The following is a 21,946-nucleotide window of genomic DNA, read 5'->3' as shown; positions in this document are numbered from 1 at the left end:
CTAACTCTTCAGCTAGTTATGGAAACACCTGAGGAGCAAATGCAATTCAACGCTGCTACACATGATATAGGATTGTACCACTGTAAGACCTTCATTTTTGAAGTCTAGAAAATTCCACCACACTCAATTCAGCAGTAAACAGCATTGGATCTCTGTTGTTGTGCTTTTTTTTTTTTTTTTTTTTTTTTAAATCTTGGAATAATGACTACAAACAAACAAATAAAAAATGAAGATGGTACATACGATAACACATTATTTTAGCAAGTTTACTCATAGCCCTGCTGTATATAAGGCTTATCAGGCAAATCGGAATAAATCTTACATGACTGATACTCTAAAATATAGAATAAGACACAAAGGAGCTTAATCGTAGGAGAAATCTCACAGCTGGAAGACAGAAAAGACTGTATGTCCAAAAATAAAAAAAAAACACCTACACCTGTTAATAGTGCTTAAAATAGTCTCTATAAGGCTTAAAATGAACAAACTCCTGTAAAGGTGTAGTGCAAAGAACACTTTTAATCAACTGTAAGGCCAGCGACCAAAAGAGTGAGAGTTCTGAGAGTTCAAATCCTTCGACTGGAAGACAGCCACTGTTTGAGCGTGGCACTTAACCCTCAAACTGCTTGTTTTAAATCCTCTCAAATGAAAAAAAAATTGGATAAAAGAAGAAAAAAGCTATTTAATGAAACAATATAATTTTAAGGATTACAAACCAAAGGCCTTTGATTTGTCAAACAAGTGTGTTGAGATTCATTTGCTACAACTGGTGGATTCTATTAAGGCTTTTGAACTTTTTATAGAAGTTAGCACTTAACTTCTGTTTCCCTTTAAAACAAAGTCCATTATGTCTATAGCAGCCCTTTTAACACTGTTAAAAACCAAAGCTATGGTTCTCTCTTACTGCTATAAAAGCACTGAGGATGGCAAGGAAGAACACTTCTCTAGCATTTTATTATTGTTTATCTGACTGTAGAGCAATATCACTTAAGCAGACGGCACATGAAGGTATCACAATGTCCTTTTGAGCCTCTTGAGTATGTCCTGCATTATTGCTGGGCCTTTGCGAGATATATACAAGTTAAATCATGATTTGAAAGCAAGTAAGGGGCTAGGAGTGGTGTCTGGAGTTGACGACGGCCTGCTTAGCTTCTTCTGGAAGGAGTGTTGGGTCCGTCAAGATGGACGTGGTGGTGCTTAGCTGTCTCAGAGTTCCTAAAACCACTGTTAAGTAAGAGGAAAGGAAAGAATGAGAGGCGAGAAAAACTTTGTGAATGTGTGTAGCACTCACAAGTACTCAGCTATTCCTACTGAAAGTAAATTACGCTTGCTTCTTATCATTTATTGGAAGCTCATCAGCTCTGTAGTTTGATGACTGGACTGAGTGGTGTCACACTTAGAATTTGCTTTGTGTAGTGTAAAATGTTGCTCATCCTCCTGATTATCAAAATACCATCTTCAAAATTGTGCAGTTCTTTTATCTGAGTAGGGCTGCACTGACAGCTTGATCATGATGACTTGTTTTACCATTTTTATTTTGTATTTCTTCTTCATTTTTTAAAATAACTTTTACACATACTGTTAATAATAAAAAAAAAATGTGAACCCTAGGTCAACCCTTTTGACATTCTGTTTCTGTCATTTAAATTAGACTAGCAAGCTATATCAGATACATCAGCTATAATATCTCTGTATTAGTTATAAATGACAAATATTTGTCATAACTATTTTGCTTAATTACTTAATAACCTTCACGTGAACAAAACAGACATATACAAGCCAGCATTACACTAAGCTATAATCACCATCGTAACTTACTGGGTCTGAGGACGGGCAGTGCACAGTCTCGGTCCAGCCACTGCATGGTGGTCTCACACAACTCGCTCTTGTTGGTGGTTGACACATTGCCATTGAAGGACTCAAACAAAGGCTTAATTATGATGCTAAACTGGAGGAGCACTGTTAAAGAAAATACTTCAATATACACCGATCAGCCATAACATTATGACCACCTGCCTAATATTGTACTGGTCCCCCTTTTGCTGCCAAAACAGCTCTGACCCGTCGAGGCATGGACTCCACTAGATCCCTGAAGGTGTGCTGTGGTATCTGGCACAAAGACGTTAACGGCAGATCCTTTGAGTCCTGTAAGTTGTGAGGTGGGGCCTCCATGGATCAGACTTTGTCCAGCACATCCCACAGATGTTCGATTGGATTGAGATCTGGGGAATTTGGAGGCCAAGTCAACACCTTGAACTCTTCGTCATGTTCCTCGAACCATTCCTGAACAATTTTTACAGTGTGGCAGGGAGCATTATCCTGCCGAAAGAGGTCACTTCCATTAGGGAATACCGTTGCCATGAAGGGGTGTACCTGGTCTGCAACAATGTTTAGGTAGGTGGTATGTGTCAAAATAGCATCCACATGAATGCCAGGACCCAAAGTTTCCCAGCAGAACATTGCCTAGAGCATCACACTGCCTCTGCCAGCTTGTGTTCTTCCCATAGTGCATGCTGGTGCCATCTCTCCCCCAGGTAAACAATGCACATGCACCCGGCCTTCCACATGATGTAAAAGAAAATGTGATTTATCGGACCAGGCCACCTTCTTCCATTGCTCTGTGGTCCAGTTCTGATGCTCACCTGTCCATTGTAGGCACTTTTGGCAGTGGACAGGGGTCAGCATGGGCACTCTGACAGGTCTGTGGCTACATAGCTCCATACGCAGCAAGCTGCGATGCGCTGTGTGTTCTGACACCTTTCTATCATAGCCAGCTTTAACTTTTCAGCAATTTGTGCTACAGTAGCTCTTCTGTGGGATCACACCAGACGGACTAGCCTTCACTCCCCATGCGCATCAGTGAGCCTTGGGCGCCCATGACCCTGTCGCTAGTTCACTGGTTGTCCTTCCTTGGACCACTTTTGGTAGGTACTAACCACTGCATACCAGAAACACCCCACAAGGCCTGCCGTTTTAAAGATGCTCCGACACAGTCATCTAGCCATCACAATTTGGCCGTTGTCAAAGTCTCACTAATCCTTACGCTTGCCCATTTTTCCTGTTTCCAACACATCAACTTCGAGAACCGACTGGTCACTTGCTGCCTAATATATACCCTTGACAGGTGCTATTGTAACGAGATAATCAATATTATTCACGTCACCTGTCAGTGGTCATAATGTTTATGGCTGATCGGTGTATACAATATATATATATACAGAATTGTTCACTGATTCGTTCAGATACATGGTTTGCCCAAATGTGCAGCCTGATAATGCCGTTGTGTATGTCACACAACTACCAGCATGAGCAGTGACAAAAACTGCTAATAATTGTTGCTATTTTACAACAATGTTCACAGTGACTCAGCCAAAAAGACAGAATTGTTCAGGAATGACACATCTATTACATGTATGTATACACGTACACTGTGGTTCTATGGACCCTTGATAGCTTCTTGTGCCTGTGTGCACACATTTCAAGACCTTCCAACAAAATCACAAGGTAATATATAATACAGTCATAGCTCTGCCATACAACAGTCTTTCCCTCAAACCTTTTCACTGAGTTTTTGTGAGGTCAGCTTTGGTCCCAAATAACACAGAACCCTAGTGAATAAACACTATATGGCCAAAAGTTTATGGACACCTGACCATCACATCCATATGTGCTTGTTGAACATCACATTCCAGATTTAGTCCCCCTTTGCTGTTATAATAAGCTCCACTCTTCTGGGAAGGCTTTCCACTAGATGTTGGAGCGTGGCTGTGGGGATTTGTGATCATTCAGCTACAAGAGCATTCGTGAGGTCAGGTGCTGATGTTGAGGTCTGGGGTGCAGTCGGTGTTCCAGTTCATCCCAAAGGTGTTCAGTGGGGTTGAGGTCAGGGCTCTGTGCAGGACACTCGAGTTCTTCTACTTCTACCTTGACAAACCATGATTTCATGGAACTCGCTTTGTGTACAGGGGCATTGTCATGCTGAACCTCTTAGTTGCAGTGAAGGGAAACTGTAATGCTACAGCATACAAAGAAATTCTAAACAATTCTGCGCTTCCAACTTTGTGGCAACAGTTTGGTTAAGAACTGCAAATACACCAATCAGCCATAACATAAAACCACCTGCCTAATATTGTGTGGGTCCCCCTTGTCCCACCAAAACAGCTCTGACATGTGGAGACTCCACAAGACCTCTGAAGGTGCACTGTGGGATCTGGCACCAAGATGTTAGCAGCAGATTCTTTAAGCCCTGTAAGTTGTGAGGTGGGGCCTCCAGGGGTCAGACTTTTTTTGTCCAGCACATCCCACAGATTATCGAGTGGATTGAGATCTGGGGAATTTGGAAGCCAAGTTAACACCCTGAACCCTCTGTCATGTTCCTCAAACCATTCCTGAACAATTTTTGCAGTGTGCACCTTTTTATCATAACCAGCAATAAATTTTTCAACAGTTTGTGTTACAGTAGCTCTTCTGTGGGGCCAGACGGACTAGCCTTCACCCCACCAAAGAAAGTGACAATCACCTGGATAAAATATGCATCAATGTCATGAGGAAGTGACCCATTTAGGAGAATCTGGAAAGGTGTTTGTAGGGGGATTACAGCTAAAGTTGCCTTTAAACAATCCTAACATCCTCAAACACACAAAGCAATCTGGTTAAATGTTTGGCAAGCATAATAATGTCTGCTACATAGTGGAGTGACGTGGTGGCTTGCATTCTCAGTGAATCTAGACTGGGAAAACCCTGACTCTAGCCCCAGTGTTGTATGTTAGCAGAATCCAACTAACATATTAGGCTCAGCAGCGCTTAACATCATGTCCACTGGTCAGGATATGTGCATGCACACACACAAAAAGGCATTCAGGTGATTTTCACCACCCCTTGTGGTTAATATGGGTGAAATAAAACTTCGTTTTACTGCGTTTGTGTTACTGACATCCCTATTCTTCTAAAAATATTTCTAACACTAAACCCCAACATTTCCCTGCAGCTCCTTAACCTACAGAAACACATCGCATCCATTTCTTAAACAGATTTTTATTCAATTTGGGTTCCAGGGTGCAAAAAGGATACGATCCAAAACTTCCAGTTCTGCAGAGTTCTGTTCTTTACATACTCATCAAACTTCTCCTTCATGTGATCAAATCGGTGGCGTGTAATGGGGACTCCTGTGGCTGGAAGTTGTTCCTGACATAAACTGTAAAGATGAAAGTGAGATGTGAACTAGCTGAACTGGAGAGCCTGAACCTGAACTTCACAGTCCAACACTGGTGGTGCTGGCTGGTTTGGTAAAGTCACTTTCAACACACTTACTCCTGTTTAACTTTATAATACAATGATAGAGTTAATGCTCCATTTCGAAGAGTGGTGACTCATAATCATGTTTAAGCGCTTCCCTTTCGAGTCTTGTTCCTTTCAAGGTTTCTTCCACATGTCATCTCAGGGGGGTTTTTCCTTCCCAGTGTCACCTCTGTCTTGCTTATTAGGGATCTAAATCTACAGTGAGATTTCTGTAAATTTCTATTATATTTCTTAAATTGAATGAGAATTAATGAGTTTGTTTTATTGTATTCCCAGTTGAGTATTCAACCAGTGAAACCAGTACATTCTTTAATTTACATTTGAATTGTCTAATTTTACCTCACAGTAAACAAACATGACACTATCTGCAACTCATACAAATATTTTAAAGCATGATACATCTTTCTGTTGAATGCTTTGTCACTGAAAGGTCAAGAGGTAATTTCTTTTTTTTTCCCGCACTTTGTATCTGGTGTACTGTCATGCATTCAAGATAGTGTCATGATACAGCATTACCTTCTTGAGAAGTGAAAACCATTTTGGCTGTCAGCACCAAATATGAACATGTTTCTAGGTCACAGAATGCAATGCGTAATAACTTGAGATGCTCTAGATGAATGGATACTAAAGAGAAATCGGAAGTGCACTTTCAGCTAGGTCTCTAGTATAAAGACGTCACATACTGTATATCCATTATCAATGAAATAAATTCAAAATGTGTTTTGACATCTAAGGGTCTAGTTTGTCCTAAGAACTAGAACACCACAGGCATTTTCATGTTTATAAAACAACTGCTAGGTTCAGGTAAGATCCACTGTTATGCATGCCAAATGTCAAGAAAAAAGACAGTGGTTTAATTTTAGGCTCTGGATGCAAAAGAACCACAGCTCAGAAAAGCAAGGACACTAGAAAGAGGACCAAACTGCATTTTGGCATTTTGATTCCTAACTTAAACTAAAGCCATTTGGTATTTGTTTTAAATTATTATCCTGACAGTTAAAATAATGACACGCATACTTTATGGATGCATTGAGCTCCTCAATTTCCTCCCGCAGTCTCCTCGTCTCCTCCTGAATTTGGTGCCTCTCCTGTTGCAGCTTTCCGATGTACTCCACCGTCTTCTGAAGGGTCGTAGCATTACTGATCTGGTAGGCCAAATACAGAGGAGAGGGTTCAGTGTTACAACCCTTTTACAAATTTATATTCATTAATAACATGATAACTCTGTATATGTGAGAAACCATTCACTACAGCTGGTCTATATGAAAATGGTGGTCTATATGGATGTGGTGACAAATTACGCCACAATACACTTTTCTGAGATATTATGGGTATCATAATCATAATATCATAATCTTTTAGAAAGTAATACATTTCTTTATACACTGATTGGGAGCAGATGATAAAATTCTGTTGCTCTCAGTTATAATCTCTGGTATCTTTCCAAACTTTCTACACAAAATCTCCAATTAAATTTTTTTGTTTGTGATTCAGTGAAATTGTGACTGAATCTAATGAACCCTATAGCTACTCTAAAACTTGTTAAATTGAAGATAAATTTGTTTACCTCCAAAAATCAGCTATATCATGGAACAGTCCTAAACTGTGCAAATTTCACCTATATTATTAGTTCAAAAATATTGCTCTAGTTTAGACTTGACTGTGAACAATTTTTGTGTATAAACACATTGGAAGATTTTTTTTTTTTAACTTTCAGGTGTAATATTTTATCCTTTTTCATAGTATTCCTATACATGTGGATGGTTTTTTAAAAACTAATTTATGCATAAAATGGTTAATGGTACTTTTTAAATGATAATTATTTTTGTACTTATCATATCACAGTTTTACTTATAAAAATAAAATAAATCATTTTGTAGACATTATATAAATCAGCAAACAGGTTTTTTCTGTTAGTCTGTGAACAAATCTGTATATCGTGATTCATATTTTCTACTTTCTGGAAATGTCTTTGAGAATTGTGATATATTAGTCACATCGCTAACTCCTACCATACACCATGCTCAGACATTCTTATGTAGAGCAAGTAGAATAAGTAATGAGTAACAGTAGATATTTAACACTGTTGTCTGCACCCTGGTGGGTATTTGAGACATAACCCTACAGTCAGAAATGCCCACAGACCGAAAGGAAGCCCAGGTCAGGCTGTGAAATGTAAGCAGATAGCCACTGTATCTGTAATTTAAGTCTGTTAATATACACATGTATAAGTTTCTCTAGATGTAAAATGCAAAAAAGTTCATACTTCTCTTTTTTTTAGGGCAATACAGTGGATAGTTTAACACAACAAACTGCTGAATGGAGCAGAAGATGGACCAGATGAAAGGACTACTTAAGGATTTAGTACAGGCACGCATTCAAAGCCCAATAAATATCCGCGAGCAGAGACCTAATAATCAACTGTCTTTCACTATATGCATTGTTAAAAGAGTCAGCCAACATGTTTAGCACAATATGCAAATATCACAGAAAACTGGAAGATTCTGCTGGTTAAATGAATTCTCTGATGGTTAGATTCTGCTGTTAAATGAAGCAGTCTTTTTTGAATGAAATGAAGAAAGCCTATCTAGACTAATTAGCAAGCCATTAAAAATTTATATAAATATATATAACCGTATACAGGTATAAAATATGGTTATCAAGAGAATCAAGGTTATCATAGGTAAATTATCAAGTATCATTATGAATATGCAACTGTAACATTATTAGTGTTTACCCACAGGTATGTAGATTCCTAAACAAAGGTCCAATGCCAATATCTACTTGCATGAAAATCGAAATAAATAATCCATGTTTTTACATTTGACTGCGATTTGAGAGAGGGAACTAGGCTGCACAGTGTCTTGAAGCCAATGTTGATGTTGGATCGCCTTTTCTGCTCAGCTGATTTGTGTTTCACACGACGATTCTGGTTCAAAAAAAGACAGATAGTACAGACAAGACAGAAATACAGTTATACAACATACGAAAAAGTTCAAGCTCATTATCAACAAGACAAAAAAAGAAAAAAAACAAACCTGTAAACATAATCTCTAAAACCAGAATTAGATGAAAGTAGAACGTGGGAATCACTGATTAGACTAAAGGTGCTTTCACATATGCAGGGTTTAGTCCATCTGAATGGAGCCCTGGTGTGTTTTCCTCCTTGGTGCTGTTCATTTGGACAGAATTGAACACAGCAACTGCACTCTGATGCAGACCAAAATAACTGGTCTGAGTGAGGTGATCTCGTTCCAATTCCATGTGAACTCTAGTGCGGTTTGATTACAGTGAGAAAGAGATTCAACCCTGAATCGACCCAACAGCAGGAAGAGAACTAAACATGACATTCATTTTAAGTAGCATGCAGCTTTTTCTTTTTTTTTTTTTTTTTGTAGATAAAGGACAGAACTTTAGTGCTGAAGAAATGCCATGTGTTCTGAATATTCTGGACTGATGAATAAGAAGAGAAAATAAATGCTGCATGTGATGAAAAATATGTTAAACTAGTTGTTTATATAATTATCTAATCATATCTAATTATCTAATAATTTAATTCGGATGTAGACTTTAAAAGGCCCTAAAATGCTATTTCTTTACAACCAGTGTTAATCATAGCATAATCACATTACAGCAACGTTACATACATCATATGAAGAAAAAACACTAACCGTGACTAACAGATCCACGAAATTTAGTTTGGACACTGGTAGTGCAGTATAATACACATTTAATTGAAATAAGGACTCTAAGAAAATGTACCTGATTGGGCTCGTTCTTGGCCAGGCATGAGGTGCTGCTGAGTGGGGACTGTGGGCTCGGCACCTGCTCTGGCCCTAAAGGTGAGCCTTGACCAGAAGTTCTCCCATCTAATGCTGAAAAATAGTGTGAACACAATGTGTAACAGAGCAAATATCAAATAACTCTTTTGTCCAGAAGTCAGGTCCCAAATCTTTTGGCCTTCTGAAGTGAAAATGAAGAATATTGGAATATTGACTCTTACCTGTGCAAGCTGCTGAGTTCTTATTACTGGATAAGGTGGTTTCCTCTTTAGGCACAATGTGCTGAGCAGAATTCTGACTTGGTGGGAGAATGTGGAAGCCAGGTCCCTGTGAAAAGAACGTTCCCTTTAACAGAAACCGAAACATCTGCAAAAACTCCGTCTACAATGATTTAATTACACAGGTAATAATGAGAGAGACGGCTTACGCGTGGAATACTGGCCGAGGTGATGACCACACCAGCAGTAGAGGCCACGTCGGTTTTAAGAGTGGACGGAGTGACAAGAACAGCACCGGCAGGTCCTGGAGAAAAACATCAACATTACAGATATACAAGCTGTTAGGCCCGTTTTTTTTGGCTACTGAAGATGTTCGTTTTCATTATTTTGTGGTGCTTTCGGAGTGAATTCTATATGTCCATATGCTGTTTCTATTTGACACACAACATTCCCTTTCTCTGCTTGAATGCGCTCAATAAACACAGCCTAACAGCTGCATATCTAGCATTTAAGCTTCACAAATTAGTGCTACTATGGGTTGCAAAAAAATAAATATCTTTCTAAAAATGTTTACTGTTTATAACCATTGGTTAACTAAATTTTACCATCATTGGGGCATGACAGCATGATGACTTATGACAACCTGCTTATGTATCTAATTTAAATTCAGTGATCAAGGCAGTGTATACTTTTATTCTCTGTATATTCTCCAACAACTGATCCTCATGAAGAGACTGTGTGGAGGCAGGGGCGTGGTCGAGCAGCAGTTTGTGGATGGAGGGCGATGCCTAGTGGTAAGAACCTACACCTGTGCGGGATTCTGCTAACAAGTGTTCTGTGTTTCAGTGAGCAGCGGCAAGGACAAAAGGGGGAGAGACAAGAGCCACGAGGGAGAGAGAGAGAGAGAGAGAGCTGAACAGCACAGAGCAGTGTGTGTGTATGTGACATAAAATCTCTGAAAAGAGCCTGTAAAGTGTCACAGACAGTTAAAAAACTAAGAGGTGTGTATGAGATGCAAATATCAGGAAATGGAAGCTGAAATTCTGATCTACTGTCTCATATTCATCATAATACTGTGTTTATATAATCTTTTTTTTTTTTTTTTTTTTTGCATAAAGTTGTGAACTAACCATACAAGGGAAAGATTAAATAAAGGGAGTGATGAAATAGGATGCCAGTTTTACATTTGGCACAAATGTCTCATGCTTAAATGGAAAATGAAACTGAGTTACTTCACTTTACTTGGCATTTTGGCAGGATTTTCGTGTACTGATAGCTAAAAGAAATGGCACAAGAGGAATTTTCTTTTCATTTTGTTTTTTAATTATCGATTTTTGGCCAGATTTACCCCCATATTATCATGTGTGTTAGGAGATCTGCAGTGTAAACACTGAATTAAACAGTGTATATACTGTATATTTTGAACGTGGTGTGGAAAAAGGCACTCACCTGTCAGTATGAGGTGAGGTGATTGAACTGGAGTAGCAGGGACTATGGGTACATGGCGGCTCTTTTTAGTAGAGCCAGCAGGCTGGATGGGTCGTGGCATGGCAAAGCTCTGAGGCTGAGGGGGCAAAGAGATACATGGGAGAGACTGATCTTGACGAGTAGGCCTGGGTGAAAGGGCAAAGGTTGACCTGTGAGTGGCAGTGGTGCTGGGTGTCACTGAGGAATGGCCTATCTGTGTGACCGTGGACGGAGACGAGCTCCTAGGGACAGCAGCCTGGCACTGCAGGGGGTGAGAGGGCGGAGGAGGGAGAGGGGCTGGGGGTGGCATGACGGGGGCCGAGGGTGGTATTTGTTCTGTGAAAAGTGGCATGTAGTCTTCACTGGGTATTGTAGGAGGACTTGGGGCCAGTGAGATGGACAGTTCTGAGGGCAAGTTAATTGGAGATAACAACGAAGTCTGGGAAGAGAAATACACCGTCAAAAGAGTAAACAAAAACACAGTCAACACATCATTTCTCACTGCACTATACTTTGTAGCTGATCCACTCCAAATTTCCAAATCCTTCTTTTATATTAAAATGACTTACGATTTCAAGCTCCAACTAAAACAAGTTAAGGTTAGAGGACTTGTAAAGAGTGTGGTCCCACTGTATATTAAGTGTGTCAAATACCTGTGAAGTATTTAGGCATCTATTATGTAATCACTGAGGATTTAAGCACTATTTATGATGTACCAGAAATATGTCAGGCTCATCTTGATATAAACACTCAGAAAGAAAAGGTCTACAGGAAATCTAGCTCCTTTATACAAATGCAGTTACACTAATACTGTTACATGCGTACCTGTCAGTATACACTTTTTAATTATACAAGCAGAAGCTGAAGCTGATACACGTATATTTACTTAAACTATTCTACTGTTACCCATCTAACACAATGAATAAAGTCCCAGTAATTACACATCTCCATAGTTATAGTTGCAGGAGAGTTCGACATGTATCTACACAGGTATTAGACACTTAATAGAATGTGAGAACCAAGAGTGTTATAAGTATGAGGTATTAATTTTTTACATTGTTTTATTTTGCAGAATAAGCTTCGACAAGATGTTTAAAACTGAAATGTTCAATTTAATATACAAAACTAATTTGCAGAAGCCTCCAACCTATTTTAATTACATTTCTTTAAACTGCAATATGGTGGAGACGTGAGTCTGTATGTCTGTTCCATTGATATTTTCAAATAGTGGTATCAAACATAAGGCCTGATAAAAGTTTTAATCTGGTACACTAACTGAATTTAGAAACCATGTTCTAAATAAAAATCGTTATGTGGAATGTAATTGATTCGAAAGATTTGAAAAGAAATGCAAGTCTCTGTTATTCCACTAGGGAGCAAAACAGAGCAATAAACCAAATTCTGCTCTTGAAAACCTGATTTTTTTCTACATGACATTGGACTAAGTGTAATGTAGCTCGTTACCTAAAATGAGTTTGACACTCCTGTTTTAGAGCCTGATATGCCACCTTTAATTGTAAACATTAGGACGGGGGCTAGTTGTGTGTAAAAGTGTGTGGATCTGGAGCAGCACTGGTACCTGTGTTTGGGTGCTGCTACTGCTGTTGGATAAGGGAGTGGTGGTTGGGGCAGTGGGTGAGGTTGTGGGGTAGAAGGGCTGACGCAGGGTGTGAAACAGATCTGGTTAAGAGGAGAAAACAAGGAAGGACTCAGTGAAATAATGAGGCGCTCACACATCCATAATTATAAACTACACTAGCCAGACGTCGTGTGATTTAATTAGAAGTCTGTAGTGATAAGTAATGTGAAGTATTTAGCTATTTTAAGTTCGTGATTTAGTAGGAAAGCAGGAAATAATTATTTTATTTTGCATAAATAAACAGAGTGAGTGCTGTGCTCAGAAACAAACCTCTAATTCATAGTGTAAAATCAGAATATGGAAACTAAATAAAATATGGCACAAAGGCAATCCGTAAAATTCACCAAGAAACCAGATACGCTATACCATGAACTACTGATATATTTAACTGAATATCGTAGTTTTTGGTACATCTTAGTATAAGAACCCTCGAAATCTTGGTGATGTTCAGGTGACATTAAAGGTCACCAATATTACAGAGATTTATTACATTTTTTCCTACTATACAACAATGCAAGAGATTTGTTGTACAAATTCACAGTAGATAAATTTATGACATCAGTCAGCCAATTACATTACTTCACATGAGCACGGCAGCACACTGATAGTATGTTCACACCGTTACGTCGAAAACGTCAAACGTCAAACACAAGGTTTTCTACGTGTGGGCTGACAGTGAGGTGGAAATGCTGCTTAATGTTAGACTTGAATACAGATTCAACAAGACCCAAGTCTTATCTGAAATGATCTGTTTGCAGTGCAGTTTGTACCAACAGAGTGGTGGACGCAGGAGCTGTACACTGTGTGACATATTCTGATGTTTCCACATGCACGTGTAACAATAAAACAAAGCGAAATTAAGACTGCAAACAAAACATTGCTTTACCAAATAAGAAATTACAGATCACAAAGTAACAACCTGGTCATCAGACGTGATCAGCGGAATCCTAACACAGATATAACACGCACAAAACCACAATGGATATGCTCAGGTTGACGCTCTGATGCCAGCATTTTCAAAACAAGCATTATACCCCTATTTCTAACCATCAAAAGTCACTCAACAAATAAAGACGGTGCACTCTGATTCTCAAACACCAAAAACAAGCTCCATATGGTTCATGGAATCGAAGCTAGCTTACGGGTTTGATAAACTGTATATTGTTCCTTCTGTGCAGATAAAGCAAGCCTATAATCACTATCCTGGTCAATCATCCACCAAAAAAAAAAAAAAAAAGAAAAAAAAAAACACATCCAAGTGAGTGACCAAGATAAATGTGATATGATTTAACCTTGCAGAGGCTCGAAAGTGTCCATGAAGTCCAAGTTGGGCTGCAGCGGGATGAGGCCAGGCTGGATCATGTCTGCATTGCCTGCATGTGCTGGGAGTAATGAGAAGAATCAATTTTATTTGTATTATGTCATTTGTCCACCATGTGGAGAAGCTCAGCAGATCCTACGCACTCTTGTTACTGCAGTCTTACCGATCTCTCTGGGATTAGGCCAAGCCACGGGCTGGTGAGAGGAAAGCGTAGAGAAGAGCGTGTCAGAGAACTCGGACATGAGCACATCCATGTCGAAGATAGGGTCCATCTCCATTGGTATGGGAGAGTCCCGGCTCCTGCGGGAGCTGCGGCGTGTGCTCCCTGCTGCCTCATCATCCTGGTAGAAGGGTATACGAAGGATGTCGGGATGCACTTCGCCAAACAGCGAGAACTGCTCCTCTGCCCCCTTTGTGAGGGCAAAAATGCAACAGTGCAGGCCAGGTTAGTGGACAAACAAGGTTAGTGCAGACAAAATACAGTACCAGTCAAAAGTTTGGACACACCTTCTCCTTCAGTGGTTTTTCTTTATTTTTATTATTTTCAACATTGTACATCAATACTGAAGACATCCAAAGTATGAAAGAACACGTATGGAATTATGTAGTAAACAAAAAAGTGTTAAACAACCCAGAATATGTTTTATATTTTAGATTGTCCAAAGCAACTACATTTGCTTTGATGACAGCTTGGCACACTCATGGCATTCTCTCATCAGATTCATGAAGTAGTCACCTGGAATGGTTTTCAATTCACTGGTGTGCCTTGTCAAGAGTTAATTTGTGACATTTCTTGCCTTCTTAATGTGCTTTAGACCATCAGTTGTCTTGTGCAGAGGAAGGGTGGGTGCTACTACAACTACTGTACAAACCCATATTATGGCAAGAAACACTCAGTTAAGTAAAGAGAAAAGACAGTCTATCATTACTTTAAGAAATGAAGGTCAGTCAATCCGAAAAATCTCAAGAACTCTGAATGTATCCCCAAGTGCAGTCGCCAAAACCATCAAACGCTGTGATGAAACTGGCTCTCATGAGGACTGTCCCAGGAAACGGAAGACCAAGAGCTACCTCTGCTGCAGAGGATAAGTTTATTAGAATTACCAGCCTCAGAAACTGCCGATTTATAGCACCTCAGATTACAGCCCACATAAACGCTTCTCAGAGTTCAAGTGGCAGACATATTTCAACATCCACTGTTCAGAGGAGACTGCGTGAGTCAGGCCTTCATGGTCAAATTGCGGCAAAGAAACCATTACTTCAGAAGAACAACAAGCAGAAGAGACTTGCTTGGGCCAAGAAACACAAGGAATGGACATTAGATCAGTGGAAAATTGTCCTTTGATCTGATGAGTCCAAATTTGAGATTTCTGGTTCTGACCGCTGTGTCTTTGTTAGACGTAGAGAGGGTGAATGGACGGTTCCTGAATGTGTGGTTCCCACTGTGAAGCATGGAGGAGGAGGTGTGATGGTGTGGGAGTGCTTTGCTGGTGACACTTAACCAGCATGGCCACCACAGCATTTTGCAGAGACATGCCATCCCATCTGGTTTGCACTTAGTCGAGCCATCATTTGTTTTCCAACAGGACAATGACCCCAAACACACCTCTAGGTAATGTAAGAGCTATTTGTCCAAGAAGGAGAGTGACAGAGTGCTGCATCAGATGACCTGGCCTCCACAATCACCCGATCATAAATCCAACTGAGATGGTTTGGGATGAGTTGGACCGGAGAGTGAAGGAAAAGCAGCCAACAGGTACACCTCTGGGAACTCCTTCAAGATTGTTGGAAAACCATTTCAGGTGACTACCTCATGAGGCTGACTGAGAGAATGCCAAGAGTGTGCAAAGCTGTCATCAAAGCAAAAGGTGGCTACTTTGAAAAATCGAAAATATAAAACATATTCTGGGTTATTTAACACATTTTTGTTTACTACATAATTCCATATGTGTTCTTTCATACTTTGGATGTCTTCAGTATTAATATACAATATTGAAAACAATAAACAAAGAAAAACTGGTACTGTACATCCAGCTGACATGAAGAGCTTTTCAAAAGGGGAGCATTTCATGTGCTATAGTAAATATACAGTGGGGTGCAAAAGTCTGAGATCACATTGAAAATCTGGGATTTTTTTTTTTTCATTTAAATTGTGTAAAAAAAAAAAAAAAAAAAAGTTTTTTTGAAATATTTAATACAAAGAAAGTAAATGCTCAATATCTTGAATATTTAATATTGCTAGGTCCCTATTTAAATGTAAGCAAATTTATGATACTGACCATGTTAACTGCTTTATACAAAAGGTCAGATTTTCCTCATGGCTAATCTCTTCTACTGAAGCATGTTCAGATGGATTTGATCTAAAATGAATCATAATTTGCACAAACTTTTGGAGTCCATGCAGCTCGCGTGCACACTGTCATTAAAGCAAAAAGGATACAAACCAAATACTAAGAAACTCTGAAATTCATGTAAATGTTTCAAAGATTCTACTGTGATATGCTTTGTCATGAAAATTGTTGTACTAAATTAGAAAAGAATGCAAAGCAGAAATATTTTCACTAGTGCTCTCAGACTTTTGGACCCCACTGTAGGTCACATTTTTCAGCTTCAACTTTAAATTTTCCTGCATACGTTATTATGCTGCGTTCTGCTTCTGCTACAGAAGATGCACTCAATAGAAGCACTAATTAGCATTTTTAGATTTGATTATTCAAAACCGTTTGCCAAAAAGGTGCCAGCTACACACTTCATACAAATAATGCTAGCATTATACGGTCACGGAGTGAATAATATGAGATTTTTTTTTGTTAGTCTTTTCAGCTTGTGTTGTGGATGCTATTAGTCGCACAGCAGTTTCATGTACATTACACCAGGCAATACAATACCGTTATACAGGTTTGCTAGTATTCTACAAGATTACAATATATAGTGCATAATCATGTAGAGGAAACCAATACATATCACATGTAATATTAATGTGGGGCTATTAGCGTACACTGCATTAAGAGCAACACACAGAATCAGGCATCTTGGCAATGCAAAGCTTCCATTTGAATTGCATAAAATTAAGAGTTACCTTGAGAAGGCTGGAAAGATCATCATCTTTGTGCTTCTGTAACTGGGAAATTATACAAATAATAAGATTAAATAACATTATTTATTTGTGAAGATCAGACATAATACAGTCACGCAATCAGCATTCAGTACTGTACTACAGTGCAAAATATTATATTATATTATTATTTTTTTTTTTTTTTACAATGAAGAAACATTGGAGGAAGGATGTTTTTGTCCGAAACACAATATCCAAGTCACTACAGTTCATCTGGGTTTTGACACCAGGTCCAGAATCTCACAGATCTCTTGTGCAACAAAAATTCAGGTTCCTGGCTACATAAGGCCTACCTAGGACCTTAAAAAAAAATCTGATCACAAAGTAGCTCAAACAGTTAAATAGGTGACCTACCCTTTTCTTGAAGTATGTCCTCCATTTATGGTACTCTCGTAGAACAATTTCGATTCTTCTCTTCCAATATTTTCCTTCTGTAGCTATTGCCTTAGAAGACACATGATGATAATAACATTGTTGACTTCTCATGGTTAAGAGCAATTACATCTACAAAGTAAATATCTATTTATCAAGACCAGAATGGGTCAGTGAGAAGTAAAACACTGTAAGCATACATTCTATAATTGCAGAGAATAGACATGAGAACCAAATGTGTGATGCAGAGAGATGTATGAGGACAAAATTCGGTTCCCCTCCCTTAGACTGTGGATTCTCACAGGTTTCATCTCTGTCCTATCCCACACTGTGCAATTGCATAAAGGTGTGCCGATTCTGCCCTAGATATTTTTATTTTGCACAATTTTAATTGTCCAGCAACATATGTAAAGTGCTGCACATAATCTAAATGTCCTTACACATACATGGTTTCGCTAAATTGTCCCTACTTCTCAATGAGTGTGTGAATGTGTGTATGCACGGATGAGCTGGTGTCCCATCCAGGATGTTTTCCAGACTCCGGACTCACCACAAGTCTGACCAGGATAAAGTGGTTTCTTTAGAGGAATGAATGAATGAAGAATATTGCTTCTTTACTTAACACAGTATCTTAGAAATGATTCTCAGACTTCCTCAATAAGAAGAACAGCCACAAGACATCATAAGACATCCAATCATAATCCCAAGAGTTTAGTCCCACTGGGTACGACAAGATCTATACCTAGATTCTGTCCTCTACACCAACCACACGTACTTGCCTCAATACCTTCTAATTTACATCTGGAATTATTATCAGTGGTTGGGAAGCTCTTATTAAATGTGCAAATAAATCCACTATTGAGTTTGTTGCAAGACCAAGTTTTTAAAGCTAGCCATTATCAAGCTTCCTCAAAAATTCAATTAAATTTCTTTTGTGTAGTACTTTTAACAATGGATACTGTCGCAAACAGCTGTACAGGAAATCAGATGTAAATCTAGATCCCTCTCTCTCACCTCGGCAGGTCGATGGACTCCTGAATCCATGGTCCCATCCAAAGGCGTAACAAAATGGCAGACTGGGTTCTCCCTCTTCTCCACATCTGCACAAAATGAATTCATGAGAAGCAATGATAAGACAAAGCAGAGCAGGTGTTAAATGTGTGGACACTGGTCCTTACACTGAATGTACCAAGCCCTCCAGATGGCATTGTTGAGGCGAATCTTGTCTCTCCAAAGAAGTTTCAGGCCTTTGAAGTTCTTCCATTTTGGGGACACCAATCTCCCACTGATGGTGACAAAACAACGACATGCAACACAGCGTTAAAAAAAGGTTTTTCCTTGACTGCCTAAAACATTTCCACCCTGTTACTTTAGAAGCACATTATCTTGCACCAGTGAACATGGTTATAACTGAATACTTGTCTTTATTGATGAAATCTGACCCATTTTATTTAAGTACTTGGGCAGTAAACATATCAAATTAATACCGTGATAATTCCACAATTCTTCTTATTGTTCACCTGCTCATCCGAGACGTTTAGCCTTTAACTAATCCATTTCCAAAGCACTAATTTAACTGCGTATGTCTACTTTTACATCCTGGATAAAGACAGCATCTATTTTTCCTTTACAAAAATTCAGTTCTCAACACGTGTCCTTGTGCATGTTGTTTTTTGTTTTTTTGTTTCCTGAACTCTTCTTCCAGTCTTGGCCAGTTTCCTTGCCATGCATCTCCTGTCACATGATAAATTGCAAGTGTGAGTGCTTGCGCATATGTTTCCTCTACAGCACAAACAGCCAACTTTCCATTCTTTTAAACTGCCTCTAGCACAATGTCATAACATAATCAGAGAGCTTATTTTTTTCAGCATACACACCCACACACAAAAGTATGATGAGATTTTAAAATGAACACATACACCTACATGGGGGCCACAGTTATATTATACAGTCATATAGCTTCATTCACCTGATAAACAGCTTGCGTGATGTCAACAACAAATTCACAAGTTCCTGTCTCAAAACTCAAAGAGCTGTACAGCATATCGACTATAAAAACGCAAATCTAAAGGAATGCGGGCGTGTCAGGGTACGTCTGTGTATTTTATAAAGCAATATCAGAGGGTATGATTCTACAAGGTTTTCCAAACAAATTAGTCTAGCTTTTGTGTTTTATATACAATATAACCCTCCACTCATAAAAATATCAGTACACTTCAGTGCTCCATGATTCTTGTTTAAATCTGAATCCAGATTTTTGGGCTCAGAACTGAGATCACGATTCACACTTGATTCTCTGACGCCAAATTTTGTTATGAAAATAACAAAATGCATATTTAATAAATTGCAAAACTGACGACTTTCATAAGTGCAGCTCAGAGATTATTTGAAAACTATTATTTTTAGAGCCTTATATAAAGGTTTCAATTTGGGACCATGTGTGAGTTTAAAGCTTGTGCGTAATTTTGTTTTAAAAAGTGCTGGAGGAAAAGAGCAACAATGTTTTTGAAAGCATTTTCATCGTCCGACGAAATGTTGTTCAAACGTCCATTTGAACAACAGTTTATATTCACACCAGCAGCTTCCAGTAATCACTGAACCATGGATGCCTTGGTGCTGCATCATGTCTTCACTGGGAGCCCATTAAAAGAAACACTGACACATAGAGGGAAAATAGGACTCATGCTGCATACATGAAACTGTGCAGTTGACAATTCGGAAAAAAAAAAATAAAAAAATCAGGCAAAGTTTTTCCAATCTTCAGCTGTCCACTTTGAGTGAAGCTGTAGTCTCAGGTTCCTGTTCTTGGCTGATACGATTCTGCTCTTGCAGCTCATCCACCTCAAGGTTTGACATGTAGCGCATTCTGAGCTGCTTTTCTGCTCACCACAGTTGCACAGAGTGGTTTTTAAGGAGTGGTTATTTGTGTTATCCTATCAGTTCCAACCAGCTCTTGGCCATTCTCCTCTGACCTCTCTCATTAACACCTCAATTTCACATGAAATCTGCTTATAACATTAAAAAAAAAAAATAAAATCAAAACAGTATAATGCTGGCACACTCACCAATACCTTTGACTTATCATTATTATTTATTTATTTATTTATTTTCTCTGCTTAATGAACTTTAAAGACACACAAGCGTGATGATTATAAAGCAGAGATGATTAAATACGCATGTTATCTTTTATATCTTTTATGTTAGCACTGAATTTTCATCAAACTACAAGAGCAGCTGCTGTGAAGTAAAGAAGTGAAGAAGTGAATAAAACTCAACTCCAAGCAGAGAGAAGAGAAGAGCACTGTTTATATCACATGCTCATATGCTAAGGAAATTAGCTAGCTATGCCTGTGGAGAGGTCAGAAAGAGCCTAGTAAATAACTAGTTATATAACTTTTGTGGTAAAGTCTCCAGAAGAAACACTGCACTACGCGATTTATTTATTTAGTTATGTATTTATATATGCTTAATTAAGCATTAGCACGTTAGCATGGCGCTCGTGCGTCACTCTCGAGTTGAAGGAAAGGTTAGCGTTAGTTAGCAGAGATAGCTAGCTTTACAACTAACTTCACGCCGGATATAAAACTGCTTATTTGTAAAAGGAAAAAAGGGAAATGTATACATAACGGAGGCTTTTCCAGCCTATTAGACAGAACAGTGTCAGGGTGAGGCTAGCTAGTTTGGCTAGTCATGTGTGTGTGGATGAAATTTAATCCGGTTTTACGAACATCCTCAGCAGTTTCATTTTCTAGCAGAGCGAGCTGGATAAGAGGAGTTGTTTGGGTGTAGAGGAGTTGTTTGGGTTGATTAATTTGAGTTGTTTGGGTGTAGAGGAGCTGTTTGGGTTGATAAATTTGAGTTGTTTGGGTGAAGAGGAGCAGTGGACTCGCCTGTACGCCAGGGTCATGCACTCGAACAGTTTGGTGAGCGACGCGTCGATGGAGAGATGCGATGCGCTCGCCTTGCCGAAGTGATAAGTGTGACAAGTTTGTTTATTAACAGTGTCGAAGTCGTAGCCTTTCTTCGGCGGATGCTCGAAGTGAGGAGTCGAAACCATGAAATGACCGCTGTGGATGATCTGCGGCTCTCTCCCGTCTGATTTCTTCAGCCCGAGCCCGAGAGGAGTCTCCTCGGTGTCCGAGTCGTCGTCCTGCGGCTCCTGCTTCATGCTCGGAGCGACTCGCCTCTGTGCCCGGGTAGCCATTACACCACCACCAACCCTTTCACCACCTACTCCACCTACTCCACCTATACCCCTGCTCATGCTGCTGCTGCTGCTGCTCTTTGTTCAGCAACTCTTCAGCCGATCTGTGCGATATTTCATACTATTGTCTTTCCGGTACTTGTGAAGTCCTTTGGAAGCGAAGAACACGCTTATTGCTCATTTTCTTGGAGGAGCGCCCTACTACTTCTCTAAACACACAAACACACACACACACTTCTGCTGGGCTTCAGAGATGTGAGACTCGAGACTGTTGTGTTCCCCTGGTTGCCAGAGTGGAGTTTATCCCTCCAACCAAATGCTTAAAAAAGTAGTGCTTGTATTTCTAGCCCTACATTACATGGCCAGAAGTATTGTATGTGGACAGCTGTGCTTGTTAAACATCCCATTGCAGATTTATTCCCCTCTTCGCTGTTATAATGAGCTCCACTCTTCTGGGAAGGCTTTCCATTAGATTTTGGAGCGTGGCTGTGGGGATTTGTGTTCATTCAGCTACAAGAGCATTAGTGAGA

At 39.3% G+C, this 21,946-nt stretch overlaps 1 protein-coding gene across 3 annotated transcripts; it reads right to left on the bottom strand.

The window, feature by feature from the left end:
* Nucleotides 1–252: 252 nt before the first annotated feature.
* On the bottom strand, nt 253–21,705 carry mlxip (MLX interacting protein). 3 transcript variants are annotated; one of them, XM_026939824.3, is made up of 17 exons: nt 21,103–21,702; nt 18,391–18,497; nt 18,227–18,312; nt 17,195–17,284; nt 16,805–16,846; nt 13,889–14,135; nt 13,697–13,786; nt 12,345–12,445; nt 10,748–11,204; nt 9,508–9,602; nt 9,302–9,407; nt 9,061–9,173; nt 8,120–8,227; nt 6,316–6,443; nt 5,071–5,194; nt 1,819–1,948; nt 253–1,224 (listed from the first exon to the last, which is right to left on the bottom strand). In XM_026939824.3, the coding sequence occupies exons 1-17, from the start codon at nt 21,474–21,476 to the stop codon at nt 1,112–1,114; spliced, it is 2,511 nt and encodes an 836-aa protein (XP_026795625.1). In that variant the 5' UTR covers nt 21,477–21,702; the 3' UTR covers nt 253–1,111. The 3 variants fall into 3 exon arrangements, with proteins under 3 accessions (XP_026795625.1, XP_053084874.1, XP_034154966.1); XM_053228899.1 differs by having other exon boundaries at nt 13,889–14,066; XM_034299075.2 differs by lacking the exons at nt 1,819–1,948; nt 5,071–5,194 and having other exon boundaries at nt 21,103–21,705.
* Between the last annotated feature and the right edge of the window lie 241 nt (nt 21,706–21,946).

This window comes from Pangasianodon hypophthalmus, chromosome 24 (genome assembly GCF_027358585.1).
Source record: "Pangasianodon hypophthalmus isolate fPanHyp1 chromosome 24, fPanHyp1.pri, whole genome shotgun sequence".
Taxonomy (NCBI): Eukaryota; Metazoa; Chordata; class Actinopteri; order Siluriformes; family Pangasiidae; genus Pangasianodon; species Pangasianodon hypophthalmus.
This window is presented reverse-complemented; position numbering and strand designations above follow the sequence as displayed.

What these genes read in the sequence shown, in the direction of transcription:
- mlxip (XM_026939824.3), bottom strand. Translation starts at nt 21,476, where the DNA reads ATGAGCAGGGGTATAGGTGGAGTAGGTGGAGTAGGTGGTGAAAGGGTT. An exon ending in TGCATGACCCTGGCGTACAG is followed by an intron (nt 18,498 to 21,102) that starts GCGAGTCCACTG and finishes TGTCACCATCAG; the next exon opens with TGGGAGATTGGTGTCCCCAA. An exon ending in ATCTTTCCAGCCTTCTCAAG is followed by an intron (nt 14,136 to 16,804) that starts GTAACTCTTAAT and finishes GCCCTCACAAAG; the next exon opens with GGGGCAGAGGAGCAGTTCTC.